Source organism: Palaemon carinicauda, chromosome 40 (genome assembly GCF_036898095.1).
Source record: "Palaemon carinicauda isolate YSFRI2023 chromosome 40, ASM3689809v2, whole genome shotgun sequence".
Classification (NCBI taxonomy): Eukaryota; Metazoa; Arthropoda; class Malacostraca; order Decapoda; family Palaemonidae; genus Palaemon; species Palaemon carinicauda.
The window spans coordinates 12,094,134-12,113,429 of NC_090764.1; the positions used below are offsets into that span (position 1 = coordinate 12,094,134).

Below are 19,296 nucleotides of genomic sequence, written 5' to 3' on the forward strand. Positions count from 1 at the left end.
TTGTAGTTATAATCTTATGAAAAAATGTGTAATTAGAAATATAGTCCAGATGGGATTTATAGTACAAATTCTCACCCATCGGTTTTGTAAGTTTCCACATTACTGTACCTAGCTTGAACCCAGCTTTTTATTGTAGAAAAATATAGAAAGAATATAGTATATAAGAACTTTAAGGAATATATATATATAGTGTATAGGAAAATACAACAACAGCTTAACAGCATTTTTATTTACAATTTTGTTCTTTTAGCTTGGATTAAAATTTTTCATGAATTAGGTATTCTTGGGTTTCAACAGTTGGCTAAAGTATTTCGCAAAGTATTTTCGTCATTTATAATTTTTTTTTATCTTGTACTTGATGTTAAGCAGGTCATAGCTTTGCTGAACTATGGTGATTCCTCAAACAGTCAAATTTCTCAACCACAATACTTCATTTAGGTGTAAATAATGATAGATTTATCATCTATTATTCTTGCTCTTGATGCAATACAAAAACATTTACATTCCATGCACTAATTTTTCTGAAATTCCCTTGATCATTTGTAGGTTATTATTCTTAGCATGAATGAGAAGTTTTGACATTGGCAGAGACTATTATTTACAGCCTGATAGGTTAGTATTGTTAAAATCCAAGTACCATCTAAATAACAATGACTAAGTACATACATACATATACCAAGGCACTTCCCCCAATTTTGGGGGGTAGCCGACATCAACAAATGAAACAAACAAAAAAGGGGACCTCTACTCTCTACGTTCCTCCAGCCTAACAAGGGGCATATAAAAATTAGAATAGCGCCAACGTTATCCCTGCGTGTCGTAAGAGGCAACTAAAAGGGACGGGACGAGGGGGCTGGGAACCCCCTCTCCCGTATCTACATCCTGTGAGACATCAACAATGACTAAGTAGCGTTGCAAAATCTACATAAAAAATGAAGGAAAGATGAATTCTCTATGAAGATTTAGGTTGTGTAGTGTTGAATTGTGTATATTTTTGCGATCATTTTAATTACAATGTAAATGTCCCTTTTCTGTTAAGTATGTTTATCATATATTATCTTTTTCTTTTCCTTTTTTCATTTCATTCTAAGCCCATTGAAGATTTAACAATTGTGAATTGAATTTTCATCTATATACTGTACATTACGTAGGTGATATGTTCTCTCTTATTTATTTCCTTATAAAGTAAAGCTGTAAAAGATATTTTTGTATATAATTTATATTCGACGTGTGCTTTGGAGCTACAGCGAATACATTTTTCTACGAATTTTTCAAATATGTTACCAATATTTGGGAAGCACAGTATTTCATTGTGTTTTACCTATTCTGTTACAGATATCATTATAATTTTCATCATCAAGAAGCATTATCATCATAATCATCATCACCATCATGAACATCATCTTCATCCTCATCATAGTCTTTATTTGCTTATTGTTTTTTTTTCTTGTTTCATATTACCAGTTTTGTAAATAAACACAATCTTCAACATATTTCATTTTTTAGTTATATACCTTTTTATGTTTCTCTTTTTGTTTTAAATGCTAGAATTTTTTGTTCTTTCTCTCTTACTATAATGACTTCGATGTTATACCTTTATTATATGTTTTGCAAATGTGCAGGGTGTAACAATACATGTGACTAAGAAATATTTATGTCAATAAATTAGCTGTTACATTTTGTTGTATACTACTATTTATTTTCAAGCACCTGTATTAGTAAACAAAAACAAAAATAGTTTCCATATAAGCAGTCTATTAAATAAGAGTGTGTATATTCTTGGCCACAACATTGGGTAAGTTTTATTATTTATTTAAGTATAGCATTTACTCAAACTGCGGGAAGTCCCAGGGTACAAAACCCCCAAACATATTTGCTTTGCTGGAAATTAAATGGGAGAGTTACCCCGTAACAGTGATCAAGAAAATAACCATGGAATGGAATATTTTAAATAGCAAAAATATATCATAGCTAGAATCTTTGGCTTCTGTAAAAATAAGTACCAATACTTCAAAGTAAAAAACTGGTGTTATCATTTTATAGGATTAAAGTCTTACAGCACTATTTTTCCACTAAAATATTTCAAGACTATCATAATTTTCACATATGCTTTCTTACAATTCATATTTGATTAATAGCCTTTGCATCTGAAAGATGTAGTGGTTAAATCGGACAAATTCACCCTATCATCTTCCTCTTTAACTCTTCACAATAGTATGCCAAGCTGTTTATGTGGTTTCCTCAATTTTTTTTGTCATGATTTCAGTGTTCATGGATAAATATAAACCAACCAGTATGTTTTGCTTAGCTCTTAGTTTTGTGAATTATAACAAAGTCGGATTATCTTACCTGAGAAAAGAAAATTATGTGGGTTTCCAATACATTTAGTAACTTTTGGTAACACTGCATTGGAGATAATTTGCATTACCATCACCGAAAGTGGTAAGATTTTTTTTATAGGTAGCACATATCTTTACTTGTTTTGGCTTTTTATTGTTTCAGTGTAGTATCTTGTGTCTACAGTTCACCTATAAGTTCTGACTAAATTTTACATTTATTTTTTTTATTAATAGTTATTTATGCCTTTTATTTACTTGAAGGTTATTTCATTCAAAACTATCTTGCTTTGTTTTGCTTTTACAAGGGATTCAACTGTAGTATTTTCTGGTTTATTATGCAGCATATGTGTGTAATGTGTTGTTAATTGTTAGTGCAACGTTTATATTTTGGAGTTTGTTTCAATCATGGTTTCATTTATCTCTGTTAGCTGACCTTTTCTCTATCTCGCCCTCATTCTAATGTGTTATTTTTGTCTTATCCACTTTTGTTCTTTTTTGTAATCTTGTAGGAAAAACCAAAATTTTTCATGACTATTGGATTTAAGCTTGTAATTTTTAAAACTGCATTTATTCAGATATAACTTCTGTCAAAAACCATACCAAGCGGATTTGGTATGGCTCAAGAAATTCAGATTTCTTAAAAAACTTTCTGTATACTTAAATGGTACCCTTATGATTCTCACCAATGTTCATGCTTCAAATGTTACTCCTTGGCAACCTGCAGTGGAATTTAAACTGTGAATTTTTCTTATAGCTGCATAGATTGTTGGAGTCTTTGGTATCTAGTTTTGATCTCTCCTTTATAGCATGATTTGTTGTAAAATATTATTTAATGTTATCGTGATAGATTCTCTTATGAATGGACTGATTAAGAGACTCTGTGTGAATAGGATTCCTCGGTGGGTATGACCAGAATTACTGCTTTTAAGAGTGGAATTACTGGACTTTTAAGTAACAAAGGAAGATAGCGATGTCCAGAGCTTTGGCTGATTATGAGAATTATTAAAGGTAGGGCGTATCATTATCGATATCATCCCGGCAATAATCAGCTAGCCTAGTCTTCCATGGACTTTCCTCTACTAAAAGCAAGCTCCCTTTAGCACTTTGAATTATCAACTTGATTGGCAACCAATGAAACATACCTTCCATGAGAGGGACCGTAATGCAACGTTTCCTCAACGGCTAATTGATAACAGTATTGGCCTCAACATGACCAAAAATTAGAATCCTTGTCTTGATCTCACAGAAGCAATTCCCTTGGACACCACATGCAGTAATTGTTAACAAATTCAGGGAAAACAATGCACAGTACTGTAATAAGTAAACAATCTGAAATTTGTCTGAACTAAACTGTATCAACTGAGACTGGCCTGTTAGTTACCACTTACCACTAGAATCTGTGGTTATTGAAGGGAAGGAAAATGGGGAAAATTTTAAGATTTTACAGGTGAAGGTTGAATAAACCAAACCTCTGGTGAATATAGTAATAAGAAATATTAGAATTGTATATATATATATATATATATATATATATATATATATATTTTAATTATATATATATTTATATATGTGTATATAATATATATATATATATATATATATATATATATATATATATATATATATATATATATATATATATACAATATATATACACACACACACAAATGGATGAGGGCAACAATGTCACAAAATTCCAACATTGTGAAACATCCAATGGCAAGCTTAAACAGATTTTTCTATTATCAGTGCGGGAGAGCGAGAGATAAAAAAGAGCAGTAGCTTTAGTGTACGAGCGTGTTGAAATACACGTGTATAACATACCTGTACAAAAGAGTGGTTTTCAATGTAGGTTGGATTTTCGGTTTATAAAGTAACATATACTTCGTATACACGTACTGAACATGAAAAAGTACTTATAATCTGCTACCTGTATATACTAGGTACCTACATTAATAAGGTACAATGTAAAGTATAGTACAGAACTTAATCATTATTTTACATCGTAGAAACCAACGCTGATTGTCTGTGTTTAATACTTAAGGAAGTGCGATATAAAGTCGCAACTGTTGTAAAGCGTGGTATCACTGTATATATATTTTAGCCGTTACTTTACCTTCAAGTTATTCATCAGCTTAATGTATATATTTTTTGCCAAAGCCTAACTACACGTTGACATTTTTCCATCTTTCTGAGAGATTTATTCGCAAAATGCATCCAGTTTACCTATGTAGTTTAGCAAACATTAGTAATGGTAATGTACCTAATTAAGATAATAATTTTAGTTTTACTTTATATATACATTTACACTTAGGTTTGTTCACATAATGATACATTATATATTCATAATTTTTTTCTACTATTACAGTGCTTATACAAACTTTTATGTAACTGCACAGATTGAGCAGTTAAACTCGCTGAACCTAACTTATAAACTCAGTTTTCTTATCCAGATTAATTAGTTTTAAGTTTGAATAATGCTTCATATATAAACAAATGACCTGTCTTGACATACTCATCGACTAAATTTTGACACTGCATATGACTTGAAATTAAATTTTAATTACAAATTAAATGCAGAATGGTATTTTTAATTGAAATAAACACATAACAATTAAGTTAAATTTTGACACAGAGTACTCTCTTGTCCTCTATACCTTAACAACTTTGATGCTTCAGAAAAAAATTAAACTTATTTATCATTCCTATTGCCTTAATCCTGTTTGACAAAAACCCTGAAAATTCCTCATTTTTAATAACATTATGTTAATCTTTTTTTATTGTTTTAATTCCTTGAATTATCCTTTATAACTTTCTTTCCATTTAAATAAAGCTTTCCACTTACATTATCCAGCTGTTTCAACTTTTTTGCATATATGGTGTATATATATAGCCTATATGACTGAATCCTGTTGCAGTGTTCGGAGCCATGTGACCGAGGAACAGCATATCGTAACATCACCTGCATTGATACGGGAATGAACATAGGTCATATTGAGGGTACTGTGGTGCCATTAGACTACTGCCTTCGTCAAGGGCTTAGTAAGCCCAGAGGCAGGAGAGGGTGCAATAAGCACCCTTGTCAGTTCCGATGGACTACGGGCGAGTGGGCCGAGGTATAACTAATATCATCAAAAAATTTTAATTTTCAAAACAAAAATATTTATTTTGCATCCTCTATGTACGGTATTTTTCATTTTTGAAACCTTGAGATCACTCAGATAACTGGACATGCTAGATTTTTTATGAATTTTTTATTTGTGAAAGAAATTTTAAATAACAAACAGAAAATTTAATTGGCGTTAGTACTGTACTTCCTACTTCCAACATGGATGTACAGTACAGTGATTTAGTGAGCTCAAGGAGAGAGTGGTACCGAGATAATTTTAGTGGGATTGGCTTTATATCTCTTGATAGATAGTTGGCTATTTTGCTTCTGTAGACATTCCTATAGTTGTCTTAGTATACACCCAGATCAGCAAGCATCTCGTATGACGTTACTTGATCTACACATATTCACTATTGCATTGCTATTTCTTGGTGTTGATTATAGTAGTTTGCTTTCTGTTTATTTCTTTTCTAAAGAGAGTGAAAAAATTACTCAGTCTTGTAAATTTATAAATATGTAATTGCCAATCATTGTAAAGTACTTGGATTCATACTTCAAAACTATTGATTTTCTACTTAATGATATAGGGTCATATTGGCTGTATTAGTTTATATATTAAAGATTTAACGATTACAGTATTACTAAATATCGAAGAGTACAGTGTAAGAGTGGTCAGAATATGTATGCTGTATTTTATGTTTCAATTTGGTTGCTTTTCCCTTAATATTCCATACGAAATCAGCTGGAAATAGAAAATATCTAAAAAAAAAAAACATGGAAAGCAATAAACAGCCCTATATAATTTGCACATTTTGTGCAATATGTTATTACTCCTCTATCTTTATTTTCCTTTAAATCAATGTTTATGTTATCCACCAAATACCAATCCCTTGTAGTCTCTATTTTCATATAAATTAGTATAGTTATATTAACCATAGCTATCTTAATGCATAATTAAATATACATGCAATAAACATGCTTATGAAACACTGCTGTATATTAATCAACATAATGCGTTAATACTGCTTTGATATGTGTAACACAATTAAACCAAAGCTATTAACTCTGTAGAGCAGTACTCGCTTTGTTTTATACAGGCCTCACACATTTGTTTTACCCCAAATTAGTATGTTATTGATCTGATATCCTAGAGTAGTTTTTGCGTATTGTCATATTTTTTTTTTTTTTCAAAAAAAAAGGTATGATAACCTGGAATTTAAAGTGTTATTGTTCACTGATACTATGATAAAATTACAGTGTGCAAATATGTTTTTCTAGAGATATATGTATTTCATATTTTTTCTTGAAAAAACATCAAGTAAACCTCGAAGTCACGATCTTGTAAAGTTTGCATTTTTACTACTTAGCTTAACTATGGTTCCTTAAGAACTTTCTCTTCTATAAAAACTCAATGAAGATAATAGGAACTTTTGTGGGATGCCTCATAATCATATTATTTAGATATAAAAACATTTTAATTTAACTGACCTAACCCCTGGTAAGCCATGACTTGTGATATCAGAAAATATTTTACTGGCAAACATGCTATTTAGTAGCTTGTGAATATTATTAACCTGCTATTTTATTATATGATGCATTTACTATACTAGTGATAAAGTATTTGTGAATTATATCAAATTGATTAATTTGAGATCAAGCTTTGCCTTTTTCCATTGTGCTTTTAATCTTTTATTTTGCATTTAATATTTAAAAAAGAAAAGTAAATTCCCTAAGCATCTCCAGATATTTAATGGAAGTGTTTTAATCCTGCTTCATGTTGAACAATGATTGTCATCTTGTTCCCAACAGTCCATTTATAGCCTAAGGTTATGTTTGTAAACTATAATCTCACGCCATCTATTTTTTCCCACTCTTTCTTTCTCACCTTGACCACCTGGCTGATATGGCTACACTACATCATCATCATCATTCTTGAAAATCCCCATGACCTGGACCTGAATGTTCTTCCTCATGAACATCACTAATGGGGAATTCCCTCATAAAAAAATATCACAATGCACAAATAGTGCTCTAGTGTATGTGGGCCTGGAGTGGAGACTCGGGATGTTACCTGCCACGCTGTCAATTCCCACAACTGGATGGATCCAGAACCAGTAAGCAGAGGTTGCAGAGAAACCAAGAAACCACGAGCATCAAGAAAGTGTAACCTAGGAGATTGCTCCTCAGGGTACTACTGGAAGGTCAAGTCTTGGAAACAGGTAAGAATTTCAACCATTCCATGTTTGATTTTTAATGCTTATATTCAATAATGCTTTCAAGTTACAGTAAAACCTCGAGATACAAAACTAAGTCATTCTGGAGTGGCTTTTGTAACATGATTTTTTCGTATAATGAAATAGAGCGAAATATATTAGAATCATTCAAAATACCTAACCTAACAGCACGAATTTCGTTTTGTATCCCGAGTATTTTTTCGTAACATGAGGCAAAAAATCTTCATATGTCATTTCGTATGATGAGTTTTTCATATACAGAAACTTTCGTATCCTGAGGTATTACTGCACTTGGAATAAGATTTCAGATATATACCAGTTGTTAAGTTTTTTGAGGTTTAGCTTTTTTTTTATATGAATAAATTAAAACTAAAGCAGAATCGTCATGGGAGAATTTTTTAAAGTATTGGTGTATTATCAATTTAAGCAACACTACCTTGCTAGAGGTATGTGTTTATTAAAAAGAAAGAAAATGAGATTCTTTTTCTTTGATTTTATGGCTAAATGTCTATATGCTGAGCTTTTGGAGAAGAAGCCATATGAATATCTGGGGAGGTTCATTGCCATAAAGTTAGGATTTAAGAAGCATCTTCAGCCATGGAGAATATTTTTTATCTAGATATGTATGATACAGATAAATGAAGTTGGATTTTAGTTTCTAGAATAGGAATAGAAAATTTGTTTTTATAATGGATATGCTTTATTCAAGTACTTGATTTGGTTCAGCATTCAGCTGATTAGTTGACACAGTTGTGTTCTCGAACATAAAATTAAATATGCCATTTCTGTATAATTCAACAATGTCATCTGAAAGTGAAAAATAGATAATTATTTTAAAATAATGTATTGTAATTTGATATTATGGTGAGCTTTAGTAACAGTGTACTGTACCTAAGTAACTTGCAATCCAAAGTACTGTATAGTGATGCTGTATTTTCTAATATTGCTAATGCTAAAATAAACTGATAGTTTTTACGAAGACATGTGAAATTTTCACTCGTGTGTTGAGTAATAATCTTCAGTAATCACCATATTACATAACTGAACTATCAAGAATGTGGTCCTTTTCAATGTTAGAAACAGCGTAGATATGTCTTCTAGTTACCACAATTACAATTTTTATATTGTAATACCTGTATATTGTGTTACTTGTCATTTTGTGGCTAAGTGAGTTTTTATTCTTTTGAAGGAAAGGCACCATTGAGGAGAGAGTTTTCTGAATTAAAAAGTACTGTACTCTAATCAACTAATTCATTACTGATTACCAATTAAAAAGTCCACCTTTTCAGTGTCAAGGACCATGTGGTGAGAGGGGGCGACAGAGAAGAAGTGTTAACTGTGTTGACTCCAATCGACAAAAGGCCCGTCGCTCTCTTTGCTCAAAAGAAACTAGACCTCGCAGAAAACAAAAATGTCGAAACCAACCATGTGGATATACCTCCTGCGATCAAGTAAGTATTACTTTATTAATTGTTTTTGTATTTATTGTAGGTAGGAATCTAGTTACAAAGTTGTATTATCCAGTAGACTTATAAGATATTAATGTTTTTTTTTTATTATTAAATAGAAAACATACTTTTTCAATATTAAACTTACCCGATAATCATGTAGCTGTCAACTCCGTTGCCCGACAGAATTCTATGGAGGGATACGCCAGCTATCACAATACTAGAAGGGGGTGTATTTACCAGCGCCACCTGTGGCCAGGTACTCAAGTACTTCTTGTTGACACCTCCTCAATTATTCCTCTGTCGTGCTTCCGGCAAGACGTTCTGGGATACGCTTATGTTCTTGGAGTATTTTCACGACTTTGGTGAAGTATTTCTCTTTGATTTCGGCTGTCGCTTTACTGGAAAACTTCTATATTAGCTTAGTTAGCTTTTGGAATTAATTTGATTAATTTTGGTGACGAGAGAGTATGAACTCTCGTTCACCTTTCAATGGCCGACCCTTCCCTTAGACGGAAGTGTTGGTGTCTAAGAGAGTATAGACTCTCTTTCTTAATTTTGCTTAACAAAAGTTATAGATTTATTTTATATCTCTCCGCCTCTTATAGGCCTCTTCGATTAACTTCCTTTTATTATAAACTCATTAAAATTAATTTTTATATTTGTTTATATTCGACCTTCCTAATAGTAGGCGGTCTTTTACCGAAGTTAATAAACTTTGAGCCCGTCATTTCGGTTTTACCTGTTAACATATTATGCTATTTCCGCCACAGAGTTTGAAAGATTTTCTTTGACAGTCTCGTACTGTTTTCAAAGCTGAACTAACGTTTTGTTTTGTCTCTGCAGTTGTTGACGTTCAGAACGTTCAACTTGCACTCTATCGTTACGATAGAGAAAGAATGTTCACGGTTTCACGTTGCAGTAAGAGTAACCGTGTCTAGCGTTTTGTTCATTCTTTCTTAACTTAATGGTTTTGATCCTAATAAAGGAACTTTTCAGTTTTTTTCCTTTAACAATAATATGTTTTAACGATATATATGATTGGGCTCTTCTCTCAGGTTCTAAGAGAGAGAGAGAGATAGAGACGGAGGGAGAAAGAGGATAAACGTTTCATTCAAGCCTGCCATACGAGTAACGTCGTTATCGTTTTTTTGCTCTTCTCCCTAGTCTCTTTAGGGGAAGAAACTAAACGTTTCTAGAGTGATCTAGTGTTTAGTCTCTTTCCAACCACTGATTTATCTTTCATTAGATTTTTCTGTTACATTGTAATTCTGTTTTCGCAATTACTAACTTTGAGAAAGGATAGAATTGCGTATTTCAGGTACAAACCACTTAAAGTTTCGAGTTCAGTGAAATAAGTGCAAACAGAAATCAAAGTGATAAGTGATTAGTGCGTGAGGGTACTTTTGTGCGCGCCAGTCGTCCTCCCAGTCCGGGACCTCTTGCAAGCTCCCAAGCCCAGGGGAGAAGCAATGTCGAAGGGCATAAGGGTTCAGCAGGCCTTGATCGGCGCACAGAAGTATTCTCGGTGGTTGTGGGCGTGTCTTACCGAGACCGTCACTCCCACCCGCAGACGATTGAGCCCTTATTTTGCTCGTCTGCAGAAGAGATTAGGGGAGAAAATAAAGGCAGAGTAACGCTGGTCTCAGGTCTCAAGACTTCTTAAACGTTAAGTCCAGACCTATGCCAGACGTACGAAGTTAAAGTTCACAACCCGAATGCAGTCATTGGGTTAGCTCTGACTCTCCTCAGTCATCAGTTGATTACACTCCGACTAAGAGGAGTAAGGTTCTGCCACAACAGATCTCTGCTGTTAAGGCTTTACCTCAGCAGAACTTAGTGTCTGCCGACCCCAAGTTAACTCTACTGCAGTCCATACAGTCACAACTTTCGGTCTTGATGCGTGAGTGTCGGGCTGAGAGTGTTGCACCGCCTGCACTCCCTCCACCTGTTCTCGCTGCACCTGTGCTCGCCCAGCCTGCACCTGCTCCGCCTGTGCTCGCCCAGCCTGCACCTGCTCCGCCTGGTTGCAGCACCATCTGCCAGGCGTACGATGTTGTGAACTCTACTACAGTCCATGCAAGCACAGCTTTCGGACTTGATGAGTGAGTGTCGGGCTGAGAGTGTTGCTCCTCCGCCTCCGCCTACACTCCCTCCTCCTACACTCGCTCCGCCTGATCACAGTACCATCTGCCAGGCGTACGATGTTGTGGACTACTACAGTCCATGCAAGCACAGCTTTCGGACTTGATGAGTGAGTGTCGGGCTGAGAGTGTTGCTCCTCCGCCTCCGCCTACACTCCCTCCTCCTATACTCGCTCCGCCTGATCACAGTACCATCTGCCAGGCGTATGATGTTGTGGACTTTACTACAGTCCATGCAAGCACAGCTTTCGGACTTGATGCGTGAGTGTCGGGCTGAGAGTGTTGCACCTCCTGCACTCCCTCCACCTGTTCTCGCTGCACCTGTGCTCGCCCAGCCTGCACCTGCTCCGCCTGTGCTCGCCCAGCCTGCACCTGCTCCGCCTGGTCGCAGCACCATCTGCCAGGCGTACGATGTTGAACCACTTTCGGAGTTTGCTGTTCACAGTGTTGTTCAGCCTCAGCCTTCTTTAAGGCAACCCTTGCTTTGGGATCAGGAGAGTTACACTCTTCCTCCTCCTCCCCTTGCTGCTCCACCAGTGGTGCAACTCTCGGTTGGGGTACAACAACCTCTCCCCTCCGTGAGTCTGTCTGCTCAACCAGCGCTGCACCGAGTTCAACCCTCATCTAGGCAAGCTCATCTACACCATGCACTTGCGCCTCAGGAGCCTCAGCTTGCTAGAACTTTACCTTGTTCTGCGCAGCCTCAACCTTCTCATGCTCCACTCATCTCTCAGGAACAGGAACGGACTTCTCCGCCTCCGTCCTCCGCTCAGCTGGTGCAATCCTTGGGTGCAACTCTTGCTAGGAGTCAACCTCCTTCACCCTTGCACCTGCCTTCTGCTCCGTCTGTTGTTCAGCCTATGCAGTCTGAACCTCAGGTTTTCCCTCAAGTTGAGGAAACCTCTGTTGTTGTTCCAGCTCGTTCTGACTCTGCTGTTCAGCATACCATGGTTTAAACCCCATGCAAGCATGCATAAAGCACTCTAGCACTGGTCATGGAATTTCTGAGAAATGTTAAACGCCATGCACACGCTCTGCTTTCCTTTCAGCAGGCTCTGCTTACAGCAGGCTCTACTTACTTCATGCTCAGCATTCAGCATGCTCTGCATTCAGCATGCTCTGCATACAACATGCTCTGCATACAGCATGCTCTGCATTCAGCATGCTCTGCATACAACATGCTCTACATACAGCATGCTCTGCATACAGCATACTCTGCATACATCATGCTCTGCATACCTTACCGCATGCTTCTCAACACATCTTGGGTTGTTGCCAACTCACTAGACTGTCAAGCAGTTTCATAACGTTGCCTTCTAGTCTGCTGCTTTGCACCAGTGAACCCTCACTCAGAGAACTTAGCTTTTCTAGGATAAGGTCCCTGTAGATGAGAAAGTTCTTTTCTCCCTCCTTCTGATATTCCCTTGAGGACTCTGTCATTTGGAGGGAGCCTTTAGCTGCATAACCTCTTATGGACTTTTATTTAAGCATAACATGCTTACAGGGAAGGTAATGGTTACACTTCAGCCGCTAATCCCGTCTGTTACCACACCTGCTCCCATAGACCTTGAGCTGTGTTGCATGACATGCAGTCCAAGCTTAGTCCTTGTTAGAGGATTTTTTGTTTACGGATTCGGGTTGTCACTGTACTTCCTCGCTTGCCCATGATTGACAGTTTACAGACTGTGCAGCAGTATCATGATCTTGTGTCCGGCTCCGTCAGACGACTGGCTTTTAAGAGCTCCCTCAAGTCGTCGCTGTCTGGAGATTTTCAAATGGACTATGGATCTGACCAAGGAACTGGGCCTCCTGGTCAATTTTGAGGAGTCTCAGCTCGTTCCATCCCAGACCATTGTCTCCTTGGGTATGGATCTTCAGAGTCGAGCTTTTCGGACTTGTCCGTCGGCCCCAAGGATCTTCCAAGCCCTAGAATGCATCCAGAGCATGCTGAGAAGGAACCGATGCTTAGTCAGGCAGTGGATGAGTCTAACAGGGACACTTTCATCGCTGGCCCTGTTCATCGAGTTAGGGAGACTCCACCTCCGCCCCCTTCAGTATCATCTAGCTGCTCACTGGATAAAGGACATGATGCTAGAGACGGGCTCAGTTCCTGTTTCCGAAGAGATGAGGTCTACTCTAACGTGGTGGAAGAACAGCATTCTTCTCAAGGAAGGTCTACCATTGGCTGTTCAGTCCTCCGACCACCGTCTCTTCTCGGACGCATCGGACACGGGCTGGGGTGCGACACTGGACGGACAGGAATGCTCGGGAACATGGAATCAGGAGCAAAGGACACTTCACATCTATTGCAAGGAGTTGTTGGCAGTTCATTTGGCCTTGATAAACTTCAAGTCCCTCCAGCTTAACAAGGTGGTGGAGGTGAACTCCGACTACACCACAGCCTTGGCTTACATCTCCAAGCAGGGAGGGACTCATTCGAGGAAGTTGTTCGAGATCGCAAGGGACCTCCTCATTTGGTCAAAAGATCGAAAGCTCACGCTGGTAACGAGGCTCATTCAGGGCGATATGAATGTCATGGCAGATCGCCTCAGCCGGAAGGGTCAGGTCTTCCCCACAGAGTGGACCCTTCACAAGAATGTTTGCAGCAGACTTTGGGCCCTGTGGGGTCAGCCAACCATAGATCTATTCGCTACCTCGATGACCAAGAGGCTCCTCTTGTATTGTTCTCCGATTCCAGACCCAGCAGCAGTTCGCGTGGATGCCTTTCTGCTGGATTGGTCCCATCTCAACCTGTATGCATTCCCGCCGTTCAAGATTGTCAACAGGGTACTTCAGAAGTTCGCCTCTCACAAAGGGACACGGCTGACGTTGGTTGCTCCCCTCTGGCCCGCGAGAGAATGGTTCACTGAGGTACTGCAATGGCTGGTCGACGTTCCCAGGACTCTTCCTCCTAGAGTGGACCTTCTGCGTCAACCTCACGTAAAGAAGGTACACCCAACCTCCACGCTCTTCGTCTGACTGCCTTCAGACTATCGAAAGACTCTCAAGAGCTAGAGGCTTTTCGAAGGAGGCAGCCAGAGCGATTGCCAGAGCAAGGACGACATCCACTCTCAGAGTCTATCAGTCTTTATGGGAAGTCTTCCGAAGCTGGTGCAAGGCCAATGCAGTTTTCCTCAACCAGTACCAATGTAACCCAGATTGCTGACTTCCTGTTACATCTAAGGAACGTAAGCTCCCTATCAGCTCCTACGATCAAGGGTTACAGAAGTTTGTTGACAGCGGTTTTCCGCCACAGAGGCTTGGATCTTTCCTCCAACAAAGATCTACAGGACCTCCTTAGGTCTTTTGAGACCTCAAAGGAACGTCGGTTGTCCACTCCAGGCTGGAATCTAGACGTGGTCCTAAGGTTCCTAATGTCATCAGGATTTGAACCGCTCCAATCAGCCTCTTTTAAGGACCTCACATTAAAAAACTCTTTTCCTCGTGTGCTTAGCAACAGGTAAAAGAGTAAGTGAGATCCACGCCTTCAGCAGGAACATAGGTTTCACATCTGAAACGGCTACATGTTCCTTACAGCTCGGTTTTTTGGCTAAAAACGAGCTTCCTTCCCGTCCTTGGCCTAAGTCGTTCGAGATCCCAAGCCTGTCCAACATGGTGGGGAACGAACTGGAGAGAGTACTTTGCCCAGTTAGAGCTCTTAAGTACTATCTAAAGGTCAAAACCATTACGAGGACAATCAGAAGCCTTATGGTGTGCTATCAAGAAGCCTTCTCTACCAATGTCTAAGAACTCAGTTTCTTACTACATCAGGCTTCTGATTAGAGAAGCAAATTCTCATCTGAAGGAAGAAGACCTTGCTTTGCTGAAGGTAAGGACACATGAAGTGAGAGCTGTGGCTACTTCAGTGGCCTTCAAACAGAACCGTTCTCTGCAGAGTGTTATGGATGCAACCTATTGGAGAAACAAGTCAGTGTTCGCATCATTCTATCTCAAAGATGTCCAGTCTCTTTACGAGTACTGCTACACCCTGGGTCTATTCGTAGCAACGAATGCAGTAGTAGGCGAGGGCTCAGCCACTACATTCCCATAATCCCATAACTTTTTAACCTTTCTCTTGAATACTTTTTATGGGTTGTACGGTCGGCTAAGAAGCCTTCCACATCCTTGTTGATTTGGCGGGTGGTCAATTCTTTCTTGAGAAGCGCCAAGGTTAAAGGTTGTGATGAGGTCCTTTAGTATGGGTTGCAGCCCTGTATACTTTAGCACCTTTGAGTTGATTCAGCCTCCCAAGAGGAACGCTGCGCTCAGTAAGGAAGACGATCTTATTAAAGGCAGAGTAACGGTTCAAGTCGACTTCCTTACCAGGTACTTATTATTTCATTGTTATTGTGGATAACTGATTATATGAAATATGGGATACTTAGCTATCCTTTAATCTTGTACACTGGTTTTCACCCACCCCCCTGGGTGTGAATCAGCTACATGATTATCGGGTAAGTTTAATATTGAAAAATGTTATTTTTATTAATAAAATAAATTTTTGAATATACTTACCCGATAATCATGATTTAATCGACCCTCCCTTCCTCCCCATAGAGAACCAGTGGACCGAGGAATAATTGAGGAGGTGTCAACAAGAAGTACTTGAGTACCTGGCCACAGGTGGCGCTGGTAAATACACCCCCTTCTAGTATTGTGATAGCTGGCGTATCCCTCCATAGAATATGTCGGGCAACGGAGTTGACAGCTACATGATTATCGGGTAAGTATATTCAAAAATTTATTTTATTAATAAAAATAACATTTTTAGCGCACAGTGACTATCTCCTATGAAAGAAACATACAAAATTTGTCTATGCTTCTTACGACTACTTCACTTCCCCTCCCCGCACATTGTTCTATAAATCTAAGATTATAACATTATTCAACTGGCAGGGGTCCTTCTAATTATTTTTGTCGAAGCCCACTGTAGTTGAGTATATAATTTGCACTTTGATATCTACCACCTGACCCATAGGACATGTCTTAATCCTATATATTTGTCATGGTTAATATCAGCTTCTCAGTTGTAGCCAACAGTGGTAAAACTTGAAATAAGTAATGGTATGTTAAGTTGTCAATAAGAAACAAGTCTTACCCCTATGCTCAGATTCTCTTATATTGTATCATATCTGCTGCTTGAAAACTAAAATAGCCAACATAAGTTAGTGGGAACCACCATAAAGAATGTAGTTTACCTCAACTAGAATAAAGATAGGAGAGCTTAACCTCCTGATTAGTAACAGTCTTGTACAGTTTATCATAATATAGCCTAATTATCACCCCTGAGTAAACAGGTAATGTTGTATAGCCTATATGTATATAATAACAGGATTTTATAATAGATTCTGTTATTTCTATACTCACTTGATGTTTGCATTGCTTCCTCTCCAGAAGGTTGGTTTATTCACACTACCGCTAAGATTTAAAAATAATTCTTTCTATAGACATGCTTCTTGTAAAGTAATGAGACAGGCTATCGCTCGATGGCAAGAAGTGAGGCGCTAGGGCCTCATTTGTTATATCAATTTCTTTATCGAAATCACTCCAACTCAGTTTACACCTCTCCCAGAATGTGATAAATTTTATTGTGCCTCAAGTTATCTTCCCGTAGATTTATTAGTAATTACTGCATAAGAATAATACAAAACTATGAAGTAAATTTTAGTTGTGAGGAATGCGATTGCATCACTGATCCCCTCTGGGAAATTGCTTCAAGTTTAAATGTAATGAAGAATGCTTTTAGTTCAGGGGGAAATCCAGGAAAGACTAGGCTAGTAGTTTATAAATTGGGGTTAATTATGAATTTAACAGTAATTAGCTTCAAACCTCCAAACTTATTTAGCTTCCTTTATTTAATCTCAGAAAGCCATTGAGTCTTTGCTTGTAGGCAATAATTTTGATCTTATCAGCCCATTTGCTAACCCTAACTCAATTCCTAAGGTGGGTGTAATGGTAATAGTGTTCCATTCAGCACTGTAGAGGAGGCTAAAGCCTATTGAAAGGAAAGAAAACTAGAAATATTTAGGAACTGGAAATATTTAGGTTTTAGTAAACATTGATATAAGCCAAGCTTCAAGAGAGAAACAATAGGAGCATTAGATTACTATTGAAATTCTATTGTTTGGTTTATAATAGTTTATGGAACTTTATTTTTGTGCACATGATAAACTTAACCCTTTTACCCCCAAAGGACGTACTGGTACGTTTAACAAAACCCATCCCTTTACCCCCATGGACGTACCGGTATGTCCTTGCAAAAAAATGCTATAAAAATTTTTTTTTCATATTTTTGATAAATTTTTGAAAAAATTCAGGCATTTTCCAAGAGAATGAGACCAACCTGACCTCTCTATGACAAAAATTAAGGCTGTTAGAGCAATTTAAAAAAAATATACTGCAAAATGTGCTGGGAAAAAAAATAGCCCCTTGGGGGTTAAGGGTTGGAAATTTCCAAAGAGCCTGGGGGTAAAAGGGTTAACTAATGCTACAATATACAGAGGTAAAACGTGAACATCAAGAAAGGTTGGAAGTGGAATATGACAGAGAGAAAGTGAGAGAAACTGGTGAACTATAGGAGGAGCCGAAGTTAGTAAAAGAAAATTTTTTTGGGATTGCAAGTGATGTGTGTCGCTAGAGGATTGCTGGAGGCAGCATGAGGAAGGGTTGTGAATGGTGGAATGAAGGACTGAAGATGAAAGTGGAAGAGAAAAAGAGGGCATTTAAAGAATGGCTGCAGTGTAATAGTGTAGAGAAGTATGAAAGATATAGAGAGAAAAATGGGAAAGTAAAATGTAAGGTTGCTGAGGCAAAGAGGACTGGAGGTGGGGTCAGGGATTGGGTTTGTATGAAGAGAATAAGAAGTTTTGGAAAGAAGTGAAGAGAGTAAGGAAGAGTGGATTGCGAAATGAAGAGGTAGTGAAAGATGAAAATGAAAGGTTGTTGAAATGAAAGGAGGCAGGGAGAGGTGGGCTGAATATTTTGAAAGGTTTCTGAATGTTGAGTATAATAGGGAGTAGGATATAATTGCTGTTGCAGGTGTTGAGGTGTCAGTGATGGAAGATGAGAATGGGAGATTACAAGAGAGGAAGCGAAGAGAGCACTAGATGAAAGGAGAGTTGGAAAAGCACCTGGTCGGGATGGTGTGAGAGCTGAGATGTTAAAGGAAGGGCATGACTATACTTGGATGGTTGGTGAGATTGTTTAATTTATGTTTTATGTTGTTAATGGTAACAGTGGACTGGGTGTGTGTATGTATTGTTCCAGTATACAAAGGTAAGGGAAATGTACATGAGTGTTGTAATTCAAGGGGTATTAGTTTATTGAGTGTGGTTGAAAAAGTTTATGGTAGAGTGCTTATTAATAGGATTAAGGATAAATCAGAGGATGCAATCTTAGAAGTACAAGGTGGTTTTAGAAGAGGTAGGGAATGTATGGATCAGATTTTTACAGTTAGGCAGATATGAGAGAAATATTTAGCAAATGGTAAGGAGGTGTATTTTGCATTTATGGATCTGGAGAAAGGTTATGATAAAGTTGATAGTGAAGTAAAGTGGAATATGATAAGGTTATATGGAATTGGCAGAAGGTTGTTGCAAGCAGTGAAGAGTTTATACGTAGGTAGTAAAGTATGTGTCAGGATAGGAAATTAAGTGAGTGAATGGTTTCCAGTGAGAGTGGGGATGAGACAGGGATGTGTGATGTTGCCATGGTTGTTTAATTTGTTTGTTGCTCGAGTTATGAGAGGTGAATGCTCGAGTGCTTGCTCGATGATTGAAACTAATAGATGAGAGTGATCATGAGTGGGAGGTGAACCAGTTGTTGTTTGCAGATGACAGTGTATTTGTTGCAGACTCGGAGGAGAAGCAGTGTCGATTAGTGACAGTTTGTAAGGGTGTCTGAAAGAAAGAAGTTGAGAGTTAATGTGGGTAAGAGTAAGGTTATGAGATCCACGAGAAGGGAGGGCAGTGCTAGGTTGAATGTCATGTTGAATGGAGAGTTACTTGAGGAATTAAATGAGTT

General features: G+C 37.8%; 1 protein-coding gene across 1 annotated transcript in view; it reads left to right on the top strand.

The window, feature by feature from the left end:
* Positions 1-19,296, top strand: part of AdamTS-A (ADAM metallopeptidase with thrombospondin type 1 motif A) — an 89,998-nt gene that overhangs the window by 49,947 nt on the left and 20,755 nt on the right. Inside the window, exons 20-22 of the mRNA XM_068363570.1 lie at positions 5,258-5,455; positions 7,476-7,667; positions 8,972-9,133. Of these exons, the coding sequence (XP_068219671.1) occupies positions 5,258-5,455; positions 7,476-7,667; positions 8,972-9,133 (552 nt within the window). The remainder of the gene's footprint in view (positions 1-5,257; positions 5,456-7,475; positions 7,668-8,971; positions 9,134-19,296) is intronic.